This window comes from Amia ocellicauda, chromosome 22, assembly GCF_036373705.1.
Source record: "Amia ocellicauda isolate fAmiCal2 chromosome 22, fAmiCal2.hap1, whole genome shotgun sequence".
Taxonomy (NCBI): domain Eukaryota; kingdom Metazoa; phylum Chordata; class Actinopteri; order Amiiformes; family Amiidae; genus Amia; species Amia ocellicauda.
Window position 1 is genome coordinate 19,015,932 of NC_089871.1, and position 14,791 is coordinate 19,030,722.

Here is a 14,791-nt window from a genome sequence, read left to right on the forward strand (position 1 = left end):
GAAAAGCGTAGAATTTAAATCAAGGGAAGTATAGGATTTAAATATATATATATATATATATATATATATATATATATATATATATATATATATATATATTACTGTAGTACTTAGATCTATTTTAGTCAACTCTTCACTAAAATATCTTGTGATCCTGGAAAGAGTTGAGACTAAATCCTGCCTCTCACGATACTCTCCACAGACAGGTTCACTTGGAGTATTTTCATCAAGAGCAAAATGCACAGTTAATGGTTAGTATTAAGTAGCCCAATCCGCTCAGATCTGTGATCCGCCTAACTACTAGCATTCAAATTACACTAGTTATGCTAATTGTTCTTTTATGTATTAAAAAAAGGACTCAAGTAATGTGGGTTGGTAGTTAATGACAAGGCTTTAATGGGTTGTATATAAACCTCTCAATAAAATAGTAAATATCCTTGTGTAATTGTTCCCAAATTATTCAATTGTTTTTTGCTTAAAAAAAAAAAGCATTCTGGACGGCAGTTTGAAATGAATCATACGTGTAAACATCCTCCTGTCATTTTTGAGACTATTTAAACTATTTGAAACTACCCAATACATTAAGAGAATGTGGCCTTGTGACCTCTAGGACAGATGCACACATTCTAATTATACAACCCTGTAGGAAAATATACAAGCTCATACTTGCTCTTATTAAAGTTGAAGGAAACCTGAACAAAGACAATGTAAGTCATTGTTGTGTCTGTGCTATGGATCACAAGGCCACTTCCCGTGACACATGGTGATTTTAAGGTACTTCATATATATATATATATATATATACACACTCACCTAAAGGATTATTAGGAACACCATACTAATACTGTGTTTGACCCCTTTTCGCCTTTAGAACTGCCTTAATTCTACGTGGCATTGATTCAACAAGGTGCTGAAAGCATTTTTTTGAAATGTTGGCCCATATTGATAGGATAGCATCTTGCAGTTGATGGAGATTTGTGGGATGCACATCCAGGACACGAAGCTCCCGTTCCACCACATCCCAAAGATGCTCTATTGGGTTGAGATCTGGTGACTGTGGGGGCCAGTTTAGTACAGTGAACTCATTGTCATGTTCAAGAAACCAATTTGAAATGATTCGACCTTTGTGACATGGTGCATCATCCTGCTGGAAGTAGCCATCAGAGGATGGGTACATGGTGGTCATAAAGGGATGGACATGGTCAGAAACAATGCTCAGGTAGGCCGTGGCATTTAAACGATGCCCAATTGGCACTAAGGGGCCTTAAGTGTGCCAAGAAAACATCCCCCACACCATTACACCACCACCACCAGCCTGCACAGTGGTAACAAGGCATGATGGTAGCCCATCCGCCTCAAGGTTGTACGTGTTGTGGCTTCACAAATGCTTTGCTGCATACCTCGGTTGTAATGAGTGGTTATTTCAGTCAAAGTTGCTCTTCTATCAGCTTGAATCAGTCGGCCCATTCTCCTCTGACCTCTAGCATCAACAAGGCATTTTCGCCCACAGGACTGCCGCATACTGGATGTTTTTCCCTTTTCACACCATTCTTTGTAAACCCTAGAAATGGTTGTGCGTGAAAATCCCAGTAACTGAGCAGATTGTGAAATACTCAGACCGGCCTGTCTGGCACCAACAACCATGCCACGCTCAAAATTGCTTAAATCACCTTTCTTTCCCATTCAGACATTCAGTTTGGAGTTCAGGAGATTGTCTTGACCAGGACCACACCCCTAAATGCATTGAAGCAACTGCCATGTGATTGGTTGGTTAGATAATTGCATTAATGAGAAATTTAACAGGTGTTCCTAATAATCCTTTAGGTGAGTGTATATATATATATATATATATAGATATAGATATCAAAGAACCAGTGTAACCAGTTTGGCACTTTGTCACAGTCAATTGTTAGAGTTTCAAGAGAGTCAATGTGGGGTGGATTTAGGAATGCAGCAGGATTGAAGAAAGCAGCTGAAGAAAAATGTAAATAATGCAACAGTAATCATTCCCTCCATTTCTCTGCTGGGGATTGCATTACTTTTGTATTGAAAACAACTTCATGGAAGATGCCAAAGCAGATAAGCAATTGTGAATAACCACAGACATTTAACATTGAACATTCAATGTCAACAGCAAGTATCACTTGGGGATATCCCTCAAGAAGATCCATCCATCTTTGAAAACACTTACCCATGTGGGTCACCAGAGCCAATCCTGGCAAGCATAGGGTGAAAGGCAGGAATACACACAGGATAGGACACCAGCCCATTGCTGGGCAACACACAGGATAATTTAGTGCAGCCAATTAACTTAACCAGCATGTCTTTGGATGGAGGGAGTAAACCAGAGTACCCAGAGTAAACCCACACAGACACAAGGAGAACATACAAACTCCACACATACAGACACCCTGAGCCAAGCCTTGAACCCAGGATCCCTGGAGCTGTGAGGCAGCAGCACTAACCACCGCACCACCATGCCACCCCACTCAAGAACATACAAATCTAAATCAGTGACAAAACAGGTACTAAACTGGTTCTAAAAAAAGTAATTGGTTTCTACAACAACTAAAAACTCCTTGTGCTTTTCTTAACTAAAATGACACTGAAAATACAGCACACTGTTCTAACAGTTGAGACCCTGGAATGATCAACATGCTGCAAAAACAATTCATTTACATTAGAATAAGCAAAATATTTAGTGGACCAAATATTACATTTATAAGGTACTAATATAGATACTAAACAAGACCACTAACCCATGTCCTCACTTACACACACATACTTCAAGCATCACCACAGGAAATACATTAAGAGTATTTCCTAAGTAGCCCTTGCTTTAGAACTGAGAACAGGGCTTAAATGTCAGATTCAGTTTAAATCTCCCAAAAAAGATCTTGGGAGCGAACTGAACCACCAAGGTAGTGCATTCCATCAAAGAGGCGTACATTGTGCATAGTTTTTTATGAGGAACTCAACAACAGAGCTGGAATGAAGAGTACTACAGAAATGCATTGTGTTGCCAAACTGGTCTTTAAATCCAGTGCACATAGCAATGCCATACAGAGCTTTTGAGTAATGAACTGCAAGTTTTGCAAACAGGGCCATTACAGCTTGTAAGCAGAGGGAAAATTAAATGCAATCAATTTTATTTTAAGGGTGCCAATCTAAAAACAACATTATTGGAGAAAAATGGATATCTTGACTACTAATAGAATACATGATTGTTGATCCATGTCATCTGCTCAATATAGGGAAGACAGGTCTGTAAGGGTCTAAGGGGTATTCAAGTGAGTGTTCCAAATGATCTGTAAATTACTTAATTGTCTTTATGAATGGATGATTTAAGGGTTAGCCTAAAACCTGTTGGGTTGGGGCTCTCCAGGCTCCGGGCTGCACACCCCTGCTCTAGGCCAGTACTTCTCAACCCTAGTCATGGGGGCACACTGTCTTGCTAGTTTGTCTTCCAACCAAATTCTCAATTATTTAAGTCTTACCTGAACTATTTTTAATTTTATTTTAAAATCATTTAAATTGCTTAGCTTACAGATGTTGGAGAATTCAAGAGCATAATATAATTTTATTTTTTGATATTGAAAATGACAGCTTAAACTATTTAAAAAGTTCAGTTTAGGCATAATATGAATTAATTAGTGGAGAACGTAATTGAGAGCTTGGGATTTAAACTGCCAGCCATGTTCTTTTTGTGGTTTTGAGAAGGAAAGCCATTTCATCTTACAATCCAACAGAAAATATAGCTTAATATAGCATAACATATAGCTCTCCATAAAATTAATTAAAGAAACCATTGTGAGATGTCTTTAATGCCTCATGGTTCCAGTAAAACTAGTACTTGGAGAATCATGGTTAGTATTGGGTAGAATGAAGTTCACAATCCCACTCCTGGGAGACAGGTCTCTCCACTTTGAAACTGTCTATCATATGCCAAGATGTTTCCTCCTGTTAGCAGCCACAGGCATTTCATAGCTATGAGCAGTGTTCGGGGTATGTTTGCAGCACACTGAAAATGCCGTCTGAAGTTTATCACTCTTCCAAACATGAGAGTGGGTGTGGGATGGACCCCCCATTCCCCATTTTAAAACAATCAAACAAAACATATGAAGTTAAAGCAAAAGCATCAATTCATGATTTTCCACAAAACGAGTCAATGTCTCGAAATAAAGTGTAAAACTCTTGTATTTAATGGGCCAGGGTGTTTGAACTTTGTGCTGTAAATCAGGGCCATATAGACTCATGTAGTGGGAAAATTTACTTGTATTATTTTCTTTATATTCTTAACAGTTTTGTGTTAATTCAGTGATGTCTATAAAGCAGATAATTAGTTTGTACTTACATTGTGAATACTTGTGTTTATTTTGATTTCCCCTATGCCCCCTTCCCCTTCACACCTAGTCGGCATTCATTAGCTATGACAATATAGATTGTAGGTCTTACTTTGTATTAACTATGTCACATTTAATCCATAATTGCTGATATAAAGAATATCAAGGATTCAATTGGTGATATCTGGCATTTTTTATATCAGAAATTGTATTTTGGATATCAGAAATTGAATTCTTGATATCACAAATGCATACTAATTAGCATCCAGTTCAAAATTAACATCCGGTTCGGTTGCTTTCCGTGTTATAGTTACTCCCCCCAGTAGATGTGAATAACTCTCAGATTGGCCATCCTCATTGTTAATGTCTGACATTACATGTACACCGTATTGTCATTCTCTACTGGCATTTTTCCTGTTTATTTGTGTGTTTCTCCTTAATAGTTTGTACCATAAGCATGTATCTTATATCAAATGAAAGAACAAGTTGTGGCCTTTCGTAAGGGCTAATGGGCTGACATGAGTACGAACAAAAACTCGAGCATATGCAAAGTAGTCCTGTACACTATGAGAAATGGCCGATTTCAAAATCCTGTAGCTCAAGCTAGGAAGCTCGTTTAAAAGTTCCTGGTCTCTAGTTTCTATATTTTATTTTATTGTATTATTTATATTTTGATAAACTTATTTGATACATTTTTTATAATAATCTGAAAATAATGGGGGCGGCGTGTAAAAGGGTTAAATTACATGTCAACAGATGTTAATTAGTATGCATTCTTGATATCAACAACTGAATTCTTGATATCAACGATTGTATTCGTGATAACAAAAATGCATACTAATAAACATCTGGTTGAGGATTAAATATTACAAAGGAGTGCCATAATTAACTATTTTCCTATGCACTTGTGTAAATTTGAACGTGTAATATAATTTTAATCTGTACTGTATTGCACTTTTGTAATGCACTTAGATTTTGTAAGTCACCCTGGCTAAGGGTATTTGCCAAGAAATACCAGTAGCAAACTTAAATCTTAATTATGCACGTGGTAATTTATTTTGTATAACCATTTCAATATGTAATCACTTCTGATAGACAAGACTGCAACCCATTATCTGTCTGAAGATCCAAAAAGGCTTCTCCAACTCTCCACTTCATATGAGAAGGACTCCAGGTAAACCTGTATTGAGGTTTTAAACATGGTGCTTCTTCATAGGTGTAACCTGGGAACTCAATACTTTTTGTCTATGAAATGACTAGTAGTTTGTTACATCAATATGGAATGGTGCCAAATCAATGAACTGTTAAGAGTCAGATTAGAACAATCCCATTAGTTTAAATATTAATGCCTTCCATGATTTGGTCTTTAGACCACAATAGCATTAACACTCCAGTAGGTGGAAGTATGAACAACATTAGGAGAGCAGTATACAGCTTTAGATTGTGTAAGGGAGTGGTTCTCAAACTATTTTGACCCAAAGACAGTAAAATGGTAAAAACTTGGGAAAGCAGGGGAGGGGGCACCAACGGTACAAAAGTTTGAGAACAGAAGGGGGGGGTGTTGAAGCGTTTTGCCGCGGACCCAGTTTGAGAACCGCTGGTGTAAGGGACACAAAAGAATCTTCAAAAGCCATACAATTACCGATGCATTTTTTTTTTTTTTTAATAAGATGCAAGAACAATTAAGACTATAAACTGTTAAAAACAGTGCCGTCATAAAAACAAAACTGGTTATGAATCTATACAATGTATTATGTACATTTTCCATGTGCGCAGAAGGGTTCAAATCACCCTTTACATTAAATGGAGTAATTTTCTCAATGATCGGTGCCATGTTATTTTCCCCCCCCAGATCACAGCTTGAACAGTAACATTTTCACCGGTGCACATCACTGATTCTCCTACATGAAGTTGGCTCAGTGCATGGTGTTAAGTATTGCACGATACTCCCCATGGACATTTTTACGAAGCATTTTTTTTTTTTTTTTTTTTTTAATTACAAAACATGACGTTAACCCAGGAAGAACAAAATAGCACGTCTAAAACAGTCTGGGATAAGAAGTATCTGAAACAATGGGGTTGCCATCACAAGATTTCTTCAGTCATTAATATGAGGAGCCCCAGGGTCTGGTGAAGAAATTACAGGAAGGAGTGTATGGGAGAATAGACTAACTCAGGGATACAGCAGCCTTTGTGTTAGGGCCACAGGATGGGCTTGGGTGGACTGGGTCTGCCCACCCAAAAAGCATCTGCCCACTATTCACGATCCCCATCGCTATCCAAATGTCTTTGATGTAAAGCAGTCCAGAACAATTCAGTGTGTACAGTTCATTGGCTTTAATGGAGCAGTCTTCATTCGTCGTCATCATCATCTTCACCATCCTCCTCATCTTCATCTGCCTCTCGTTTCCTCTTCTCCCCTCGGTTGGTCTCTGTGAACAGACACTGGATCAGTAAGCTCCTTTGTGAAGAACATCTATTCCACCCCCTCCATGCATCACCTACTCCCCACTGGAACATACAGAAGCAGCTTTTGATCGCCTTTGATTTAAGAAACATGCCAAGACTTACCATCCTCGTCTTCATCTTCATCATCCAGCTCATCGCTGTCGCCATCCTCATCATCATTTTCATCCTCCTCCTCCTACAAATTCAGATAAGCAGATCAGTTGCTGACCGAGGTGTAGATAACTACACAACACAGGGGCTCAACAGTGTATTACAGGAGAATTTCCAATAAAAGTGGCCAAGAGTCAGGTTGTGGGAAGAGAGTTTATCTTATCCCTCGCTACTATGCATGGCATGGGAATTGCAAGCTGTTGATTCTCTAAACAGCATCCAACACCAACATGAAGTGTCCGTCTGTGAGAGGGCCATAGGAAAGGGCAGTGTGGTCTCAATCACAGGATTTCCAGCACTCCCGAGAACAATGATTTTGAGAAAGAACCTGGAGGCTTATAAGGGGCTTTACATTCGGTCTTCAATGTAAGATGTGCACAATCATTCTTGATGCTTTGATTTTTACTAGTTGATCACATTTAACACTGTTTCATGGTACTGCAACGCTCACATTCAATTTCAAAGACATTCTTACTGAATGGAAAAAGCAATGCCGTAATGGTTGAGTGTTTGCGCTTGTCTGCGTGCATGCAATAAGCTTACCTCATCATCTTCAGCTTCAGCTTCCACTTCATCATCATCTTCATCATCATCATCTTCCTCCACATCCAGGTCTTCGTCATCCAAGTCTCCATCTTCGTCATCTTCCCCCTCCTCATCTGTAACACGAACCACCAGACATCAGTAACTTAAAATTGCAGGCTGGCTATATACATGGGTGTCTCAAAGTGCAATAAAAACTGAAAAATTGATTAGTTGTCTTAAGTAACAGCTATTGGAAATGTAGGGGAGAGGCCCATCTATTTTACCACCCCACCCAATTTAAAACACCCATTTTACTGAAGCTGCAAATCACAAAAGGACCAGGAACTCCAAACACAATGGGTTGGTTCAGAGTTAAATTGGGCCATAAGTGGCTTTGACAATGATCTGAAGCATACCCCTCTGCAAATGGTGCTAATGGAACTTTAGGAGGCACTCACTTGGAGCAAGTGCTAAAAAAGTTTTTAATAAAAAGGATCACTTATTTAATTCTGAACTATAGATATTCAGAATTACTAATTTCACACTTTGTGGCAAGCTGCTGGGACTTATTCAGTGCATTTCAGTTCTTATGACCTGTAAATCAGCTGGGATGAGAAGTGCAGTTTCAAAGAAAGCATCACATTAAGGTATCTTTTTTTACAAGCAGTGGATAAGAAAGGTAAGGGAAGAAAAATCGTCAGGGCAATGGTATGGTTACCAGTAACCTGGACGGAGACTCACCTTCTTCGTCCAAATCATCGTCCAGCCCGTCACCATCGGCGTCGGAGTCCAGAGCCTCCTGGTCATCCGCATCAAAGCCATCCAGGTAGGTGATCTGGGGCAGCAGCTCAAGCACGCTGTCCCTGTACTCCATGAGCATGGTGACCTCACAGTTGAAAAGGTCCAGACTGCTAAGCTGAGCCATCTTCTTCTGCAGGGAAACATGAATACAAGAGATCAGCTGCTAAATCTTGTGGTCACACCATCATCCTCATCCAGTCTTTTGCTACACTATTACCCACCTTAAAAACCACTGACTTTAGCCTTGATCATTAAATGAAGTGTCAAATTTAGAAGAAACAAGGAGCATTAAATAGAATTTGCACAACACTAGGAAATAAAGGATGCTCTTAAAAATACCAGATTTGTATTCACCAATCCTCCATCTAAGTGTCAGAACTCACCCACGGAACCAGGGTAAGGGAGGACTGGCACACTGAGCAAGAGGCCGGTATACACCACTTTGCTGGCTGTTTTTCAATGTAAAGGGGCTGTGGCATGAAACACCACAATGAGGGGAACCTAAAGGCAAGTGTGGGTCCCTCTGGTAGACCTCCCAGCCAATAGCAGCAGCTTGTGGAAATCCTACAGGGAAGGGGGTGGGGGGCTACAGGGGTAGTTCCTATTGGACATCACCCACAGCTGCTCAAGAAAAGGCTTTGTCCAAACAATGGAGACAAGCACTGACGTGAGAATTTCCAGCAGCTGTAAACAGCTGCCTCAAAGACCCCCCTGCTGCACCAAAACAAGCCAACATCCTGAAAGTCACTACGATTAGACACAGGCACAAAAACCCATCAGGTGGAGAACAATGAAAATAACACATCTTCAAGTTACACTGTTTCAATGCAGCCGGTTACCTTTAAAAGAGTTTGTACAGGTAACTCAGATATATGCCGAACATGTAACATTTAGATAATGTACAGTATGTGAGCATTTTGAATGCATCAGCCAACAACAGACTAGCTATAAACAAAATACTCATTGCAGATGAAACCAAAAGCTAACTCATACTGCAAGAATGTGGCAGAAATAGAACAACGTCCGACAAGTTATTGTTATATAGTTTCCTGCAGGTTGATCATTTGTAACATTCCTGAGCGATTATCATTTGAACTTGCAACCAAAATGTTTTACCCAATGATTCCTTACACCTGAAACAGCAGCTGCACAATTTTGGTTAAAATAAAACTGGGAACACAAGAGGCCTATATGGCAATCATAGTCATTCAGGAGAACGCTTGAACAAGCGCCATTTTAAATCTGAACTTTACATCTGAAAACATTAAGTGTTGATATAACAAGCACTCGGCATATCCTCATGCCACAGGTCTAAAACAAATTACACAAGTCAATATTTACTGTGAAAGGATTGGAGAACTTCAACAACAGTGTAGCGCTAGATGGACTAAATTCCCCAAACATTTAAAGCTCAAGATGTGGAGTGAATTAAGGAGTGCGTTCCCCCCTCCCCAAGTAGTTTATGGTCAAACAGGATTGCAGTGTTGTCTTTTTTAATTTATTTTTAATAGTAAAGGGGTGTAAACGGTCATACCAGGGGCTCGAGGGTGCCGAGATCCTTGATCTTGTTCCCACTCAGGTTGAGGTGCGTCAGGTTGGGTGTCTTCTTTGCCAGGGCCTCCAGTCCTCCAGAGATCCTGTTGTCGCTCAGCTCCAACTGCAAAATACAAGCCAGACCATAAAGCATATAAAACTACAATAAATTAGACTGGGTATTTACAAGAGGGTGGGGGGAAGGGGGTAACAGTAAAATGCTGTAATATGATGTAAAATATACTGGCGCAGCTCCAGTTACATTCTCTGTGTTCCTAAACCTAGACGTAATGGCTCGTCTTTTGTTCCAGCTGAGCAGTTTCATTTAAATATTCTTCCTAATTAGATTTTTAAATGGTTTCCATCAAGTTGCCTGTAATATGTAGTGGATAACGTATTAAGTCAAACCTGTTTATAGTGTAGAACATGGTAAGGTTTTAATTAAAAGATGTTTAGGCACAAAATGGAGAACCAGGTTTTGGCAACAATGTTTAGAAGTTGTATTAGTAATGTAAATCAGGGTTGAGAACACCCATTTTCAACCTGTCAAACATCCATCAAGTCAGACAAAGAGGGTCTTGGTTAATTTAAAGTTGATGAAGCTGCTGCGATTTTAAAATAATCCAAAATGCAGTTCAGCTTCAACTGCTCCCCTAGGTGCTAATGGCCCAGCTGAAGCCAGGACAGACTGGATGGAGCCAACTCCACCAGCCGTTAACACCTCTTCTGCTGAAAAAAAAAACAGCTAGTGGCCAGTCATGAATGACAAAAGCTGGAGAATTGTCTAACTATCCTGCCAAAGGAAGAGACCCATTATCAACTTAAAACACCAAGTCACAATAAGAACATCCTTAACAATGGAGCAAGTACCACTATGACCTGAGTGTACAATCTTGTTCAAAAAGCAAGAATTAGAGACAGTAGGCAGAATTTACAAGTAAATCAGTGCATTTTGTCCAGAAGTCTTGCAGACTGACCATTACTTCCACCCGTGACCAGATATTTTCACAGGCACATAACTGCTCTCCATTCAATCTCATTCACCCAATAAACTAAATACTGGGGAGCAGAAAATGAAAGCTAAAAAATGATCAAACTTATTCAAAGCACATAACACTTCATGCTCCCCATAGAACAATTTTTGTATAACATTACTGCACCTTTGAACTTGTTAACATAATATGATGCATAAACTGTTTTGATAAGGATAAGCACACTTTCATGTAATAAATTAAAAAGCAGATAAATAAAATCGGACACTGTGCTGGCCGCATGTTTGACGTACCTTCCTGAGCTTGCCCAGTTTGGGCAGGTTGTCCAGGGACACCAGATTGACATTGATCATGCTGAGGAACTCCAGGTTCTTGAAATCAGCAGTGAGGCCCAGTATCTTGCCATCATCTGAGCGGCAGTTATCCAGAACCAGCTCCTTCATCTGGGGAAGAGAAAGACAAGAAGGAAGAGAATATTAACAAACTTTCCGCACTGGATTTCCACAAATATCTTTCAACTGTGGCTTCCACTCCTTACCCATCATAAACCTTCCCTGCCACTGCACATTGTCTACAGGTCCCACTATGGTATAAACTAGCAAGTAGTGAATTCAGTGAGATGAAAATGTGAATTCCCAATAAAATAAAGTTTATATTCTTAAAGTGGCTCCTAGGCATCCTTAAATGTAAGATTTATCAGGCCAACGCCGGGTCGTTGTACGGTACTCTCACACACTGTAACTTTAATACACCCTGCTCTGAAACCGGCCGCCACCCCTCCATTCAATCCAGCTTCTTATGGACATACTAGGTCTGTCATCTGCCTCAACGCCGCTGTAACTACAATTGCGATTTGGGAGCCTTAAATAGCTATCCGCACTCGGGCAACTACTGCCCAAAATACTGGAACTCCACGACCTACAGAAAACTGACCATTTACATTTTTACCATTTGTTTATATAAAGCATATTAAAAATACAGTAAAAACAAAGGTTACTACAATTTAGAAAAGCGTTGTAACAAGACAATTCAGGCAATGGCGGCTCATGACTAGTTTAAAAGAACATGCCGTGTAAAAGAGCTCAACAAATCACACACCGACTGAATCGCAAATAAAACCCATATTATTGAAAAAATAGCACCCGTTTTGGATTTAAGACCAGCATATAATTATTTGAAACTTATTTTTTACATGAACAAGCGAAGGGACAGTCACGGGTACACCAAACACAAATGGCAGCAGCGCCACCACGCCTCCTGGCTTCACCAAGTGCACAACAAAGTGAACGCATCCCATTTTACTTCCACAAATCGTGTAAGACGCCAGCGCAAAAGTTAAAAAAAAAAATCAAGTGCAAGCAGCCTCAAATGAGATACTTCTAAAGCACATCATATCAACACCGCCCGGCATTACGCTTTGTTGGAAAACTAATGGGGACACTCATCTCCACCATGTGCTTGAGTTGAACAGCAACCATGCCAATGCTGCCATTCATTCCACGTCGTATTATCTTGCCAGTTAAAAGTACTTACAAAACTATAAACAATGTTATCGGCACATTAATCCAGTATGCGCGCCTGACGATTATTGTACAAATCATTTATTAAACTTCGAAAACAAGAAAACACTTTTTCCTTTTGAATGGACTACCCTTACATCGGCTGGTTTCCTGTTCCTCAGCTCCAGGTTGATTCTTTTCTGCATTTCCATTTGGTTCCTTTCCAAAATAAAAAAAAAAAAGTCGCGGATTTTCAGTAGCGAGTACAGGAAGAGTTGAATAAGTTGTGTTTGAGCAGAGCAAGTCTTCCCGTTTCTTCTTAGCTGGCTTTTTCAGGCGCCAACAGCACAAAGAGCTTCTACAAATACGCTCTCCCGCCCCCAATTGGTTATAAGAGGGCGTTACAACCAATCAGCATAGAATGGATAAGGGGGATGGGGGTTTCTCGTTTGTCAGGGCTATTCCACAGTGCTAATTGGGGAAGGTTGAACACGGAACATTCATTGATAAATGTAATACTTTAGTGCTTTATATTGAAAAATTAAGCTTATTTCTTTTGCAGGAGACTACATTGTAAATTCATACCTGCAAAATATATGTGCAATATTACAGAACATTTTAAGTTTTGGTTATTAAATATTAAACTATATTACAAAATTATACGTTGGATTTGGGGGTAAACTTACTTTACAAACACATTTTAATTGAGAAGACAAAAGACTGGAACAATACTTAGTTATCACATAGTGCATGCTAGATTTTATCTGTAAATTTGATTTTAATTTCAATATTACTTTAAAGTAAAAGTGAAAAAGATGTTAAATCACGTTTTTTTTCATTTCAATACATTTACAAATTCAATTATACACCCTTGATAGTCTAATAGCTCCATTTTATTATTGACAATGCAATTCTTAGTGCATTCTTTCTGATATGCCTATTGCCAGGCCAACCTCAAAAACAAGCAATGCTGCAAGGGCTTTTTTTATTGTTACTGTATACAGTACTAATCATGATCCCTCTTCCAGGGTTCCCAATACATAACTACCATAACAATCATACATATGCTGGCTCAACTATTAAAAACATACCCAGGAAAAAAAAATGATTGTACTAAAACTTATCAGCATTTACTTCATGTCCATTTGATGAGGCATATATTATATATATATATATATATATACACACATACACACACACACATACACACACACACACACAATCTTCAATATATATGATTAGCCAGTAAGATAGTACTTTAAATCATGTTACGTGGAAGAATATATATTTAGTAAGAAGAAATAATACTTTTTACTTCACTAATGACATTGCTGTACTGTTCAATTATGATGCTCTGTGTATGGCAGACACCTTTTTTCAAAGTATTTTGTAAAAGCATTTTTGTTTTTCATTTTCAAAAGATAATCCAATACCCTGACCACAATGGATCGCCTGGTCCCCTCCCCATAATACATTTGCTCTTGCTAGCTGTTCTACTTCACACAATGAAGTGGGATAACATCAGATCAAGTGAAACCTCTAGGATTATTCAGTATCACCCCAGGACCCCAAAACTCCCTTCATGACGAAGATACAGTAGTGTTGAAACTTGTTGTTATTCAAGAAAATGAAACTTTTATTAAAATACAAGAAATAGTCTAAATCAAATTTTCATATACATACGCACATACATACACACACACACAGAGACAGTGCCTTGCAAAAGTATTCAGACCCCTGAACAATTTTCATATTACCATATAGATAGATAGATAGATAGATAGATAGATAGATAGATAGATATAGATAAAGCACAGGTAAGGGCAGTTACTTATCGTATTAGATCGGGACCTGCCACAAAACCCTAGACAGAACCCTGTAAACAAATAAAACAAAACCATAACCCCTTTTGAGCCCACCTACACAGTGTAAACAGATCCCCCTCTTACCATGAACTGCTAATGAAAACTACAAAACACAAAACAAACAGGTCCAGATTGCAAATACAAAAGAATAGTCATAGTTCATAAGCTGAAAGTTCACTTTACCGGAGTAAGGATCACTCAGGGTTAAAGTCATGGTCAGAGGTCATTGCCAAAGCGTTGCCAAATACCCTGAGACAGGGTATTAGTTTGTTTTTCTCTCCTTCGACCTCCTTGTCCTTTCTCCACTGGATACTGAGACACTCTGGTGGGGTTGCATGAAGGTTTATATAGGGTGCTGTCCTGGTCGCTGCCAGTACTACAATGTGCCATTGAATAAATACCTGCTCGGTATTAAAGACATTTATTTGCAGTGCCTCTAATTATGAAAAAGCATTGGTTTAGTGGTTTTACACCCACTAACTTCTTCCAGCTGCAATTTACCTACTGAATGAAAAAAGTTACATATCTGACCTTTACAAAAGAAAAAGTCCACAGACAAATATAAAACCTACCAAAAAGGAAACCCTCTTACATGTGTGATAAGGGAGAACTTA

The 14,791-nt window shown here is 39.0% G+C and overlaps 1 protein-coding gene across 2 annotated transcripts; it reads right to left on the reverse strand.

Annotated features, from left to right (window-relative positions):
* Window positions 1–6,315: 6,315 nt before the first annotated feature.
* Window positions 6,316–12,676, reverse strand: LOC136718388 (acidic leucine-rich nuclear phosphoprotein 32 family member B). Of its 2 annotated transcripts, none has more exons than XM_066696098.1 (7): window positions 12,471–12,676; window positions 11,107–11,256; window positions 9,823–9,945; window positions 8,229–8,418; window positions 7,506–7,621; window positions 6,915–6,987; window positions 6,316–6,775 (listed from the first exon to the last, which is right to left on the reverse strand). In XM_066696098.1, the coding sequence occupies exons 1-7, from the start codon at window positions 12,522–12,524 to the stop codon at window positions 6,696–6,698; spliced, it is 786 nt and encodes a 261-aa protein (XP_066552195.1). In that variant the 5' UTR covers window positions 12,525–12,676; the 3' UTR covers window positions 6,316–6,695. The 2 variants fall into 2 exon arrangements, with proteins under 2 accessions (XP_066552195.1, XP_066552194.1); XM_066696097.1 differs by lacking the exon at window positions 12,471–12,676 and adding an exon at window positions 12,006–12,125.
* Window positions 12,677–14,791: the final 2,115 nt, after the last annotated feature.

What these genes read in the sequence shown, in the direction of transcription:
- LOC136718388 (XM_066696097.1), bottom strand. Translation starts at nt 12,110, where the DNA reads ATGGGATGCGTTCACTTTGTTGTGCACTTGGTGAAGCCAGGAGGCGTG. An exon ending in CTGTCCCTTCGCTTGTTCAT is followed by an intron (nt 11,257 to 12,005) that starts GTAAAAAATAAG and finishes TCTCTTCCCCAG; the next exon opens with ATGAAGGAGCTGGTTCTGGA. An exon ending in TCGGCACCCTCGAGCCCCTG is followed by an intron (nt 8,419 to 9,822) that starts GTATGACCGTTT and finishes GTTTCCCTGCAG; the next exon opens with AAGAAGATGGCTCAGCTTAG.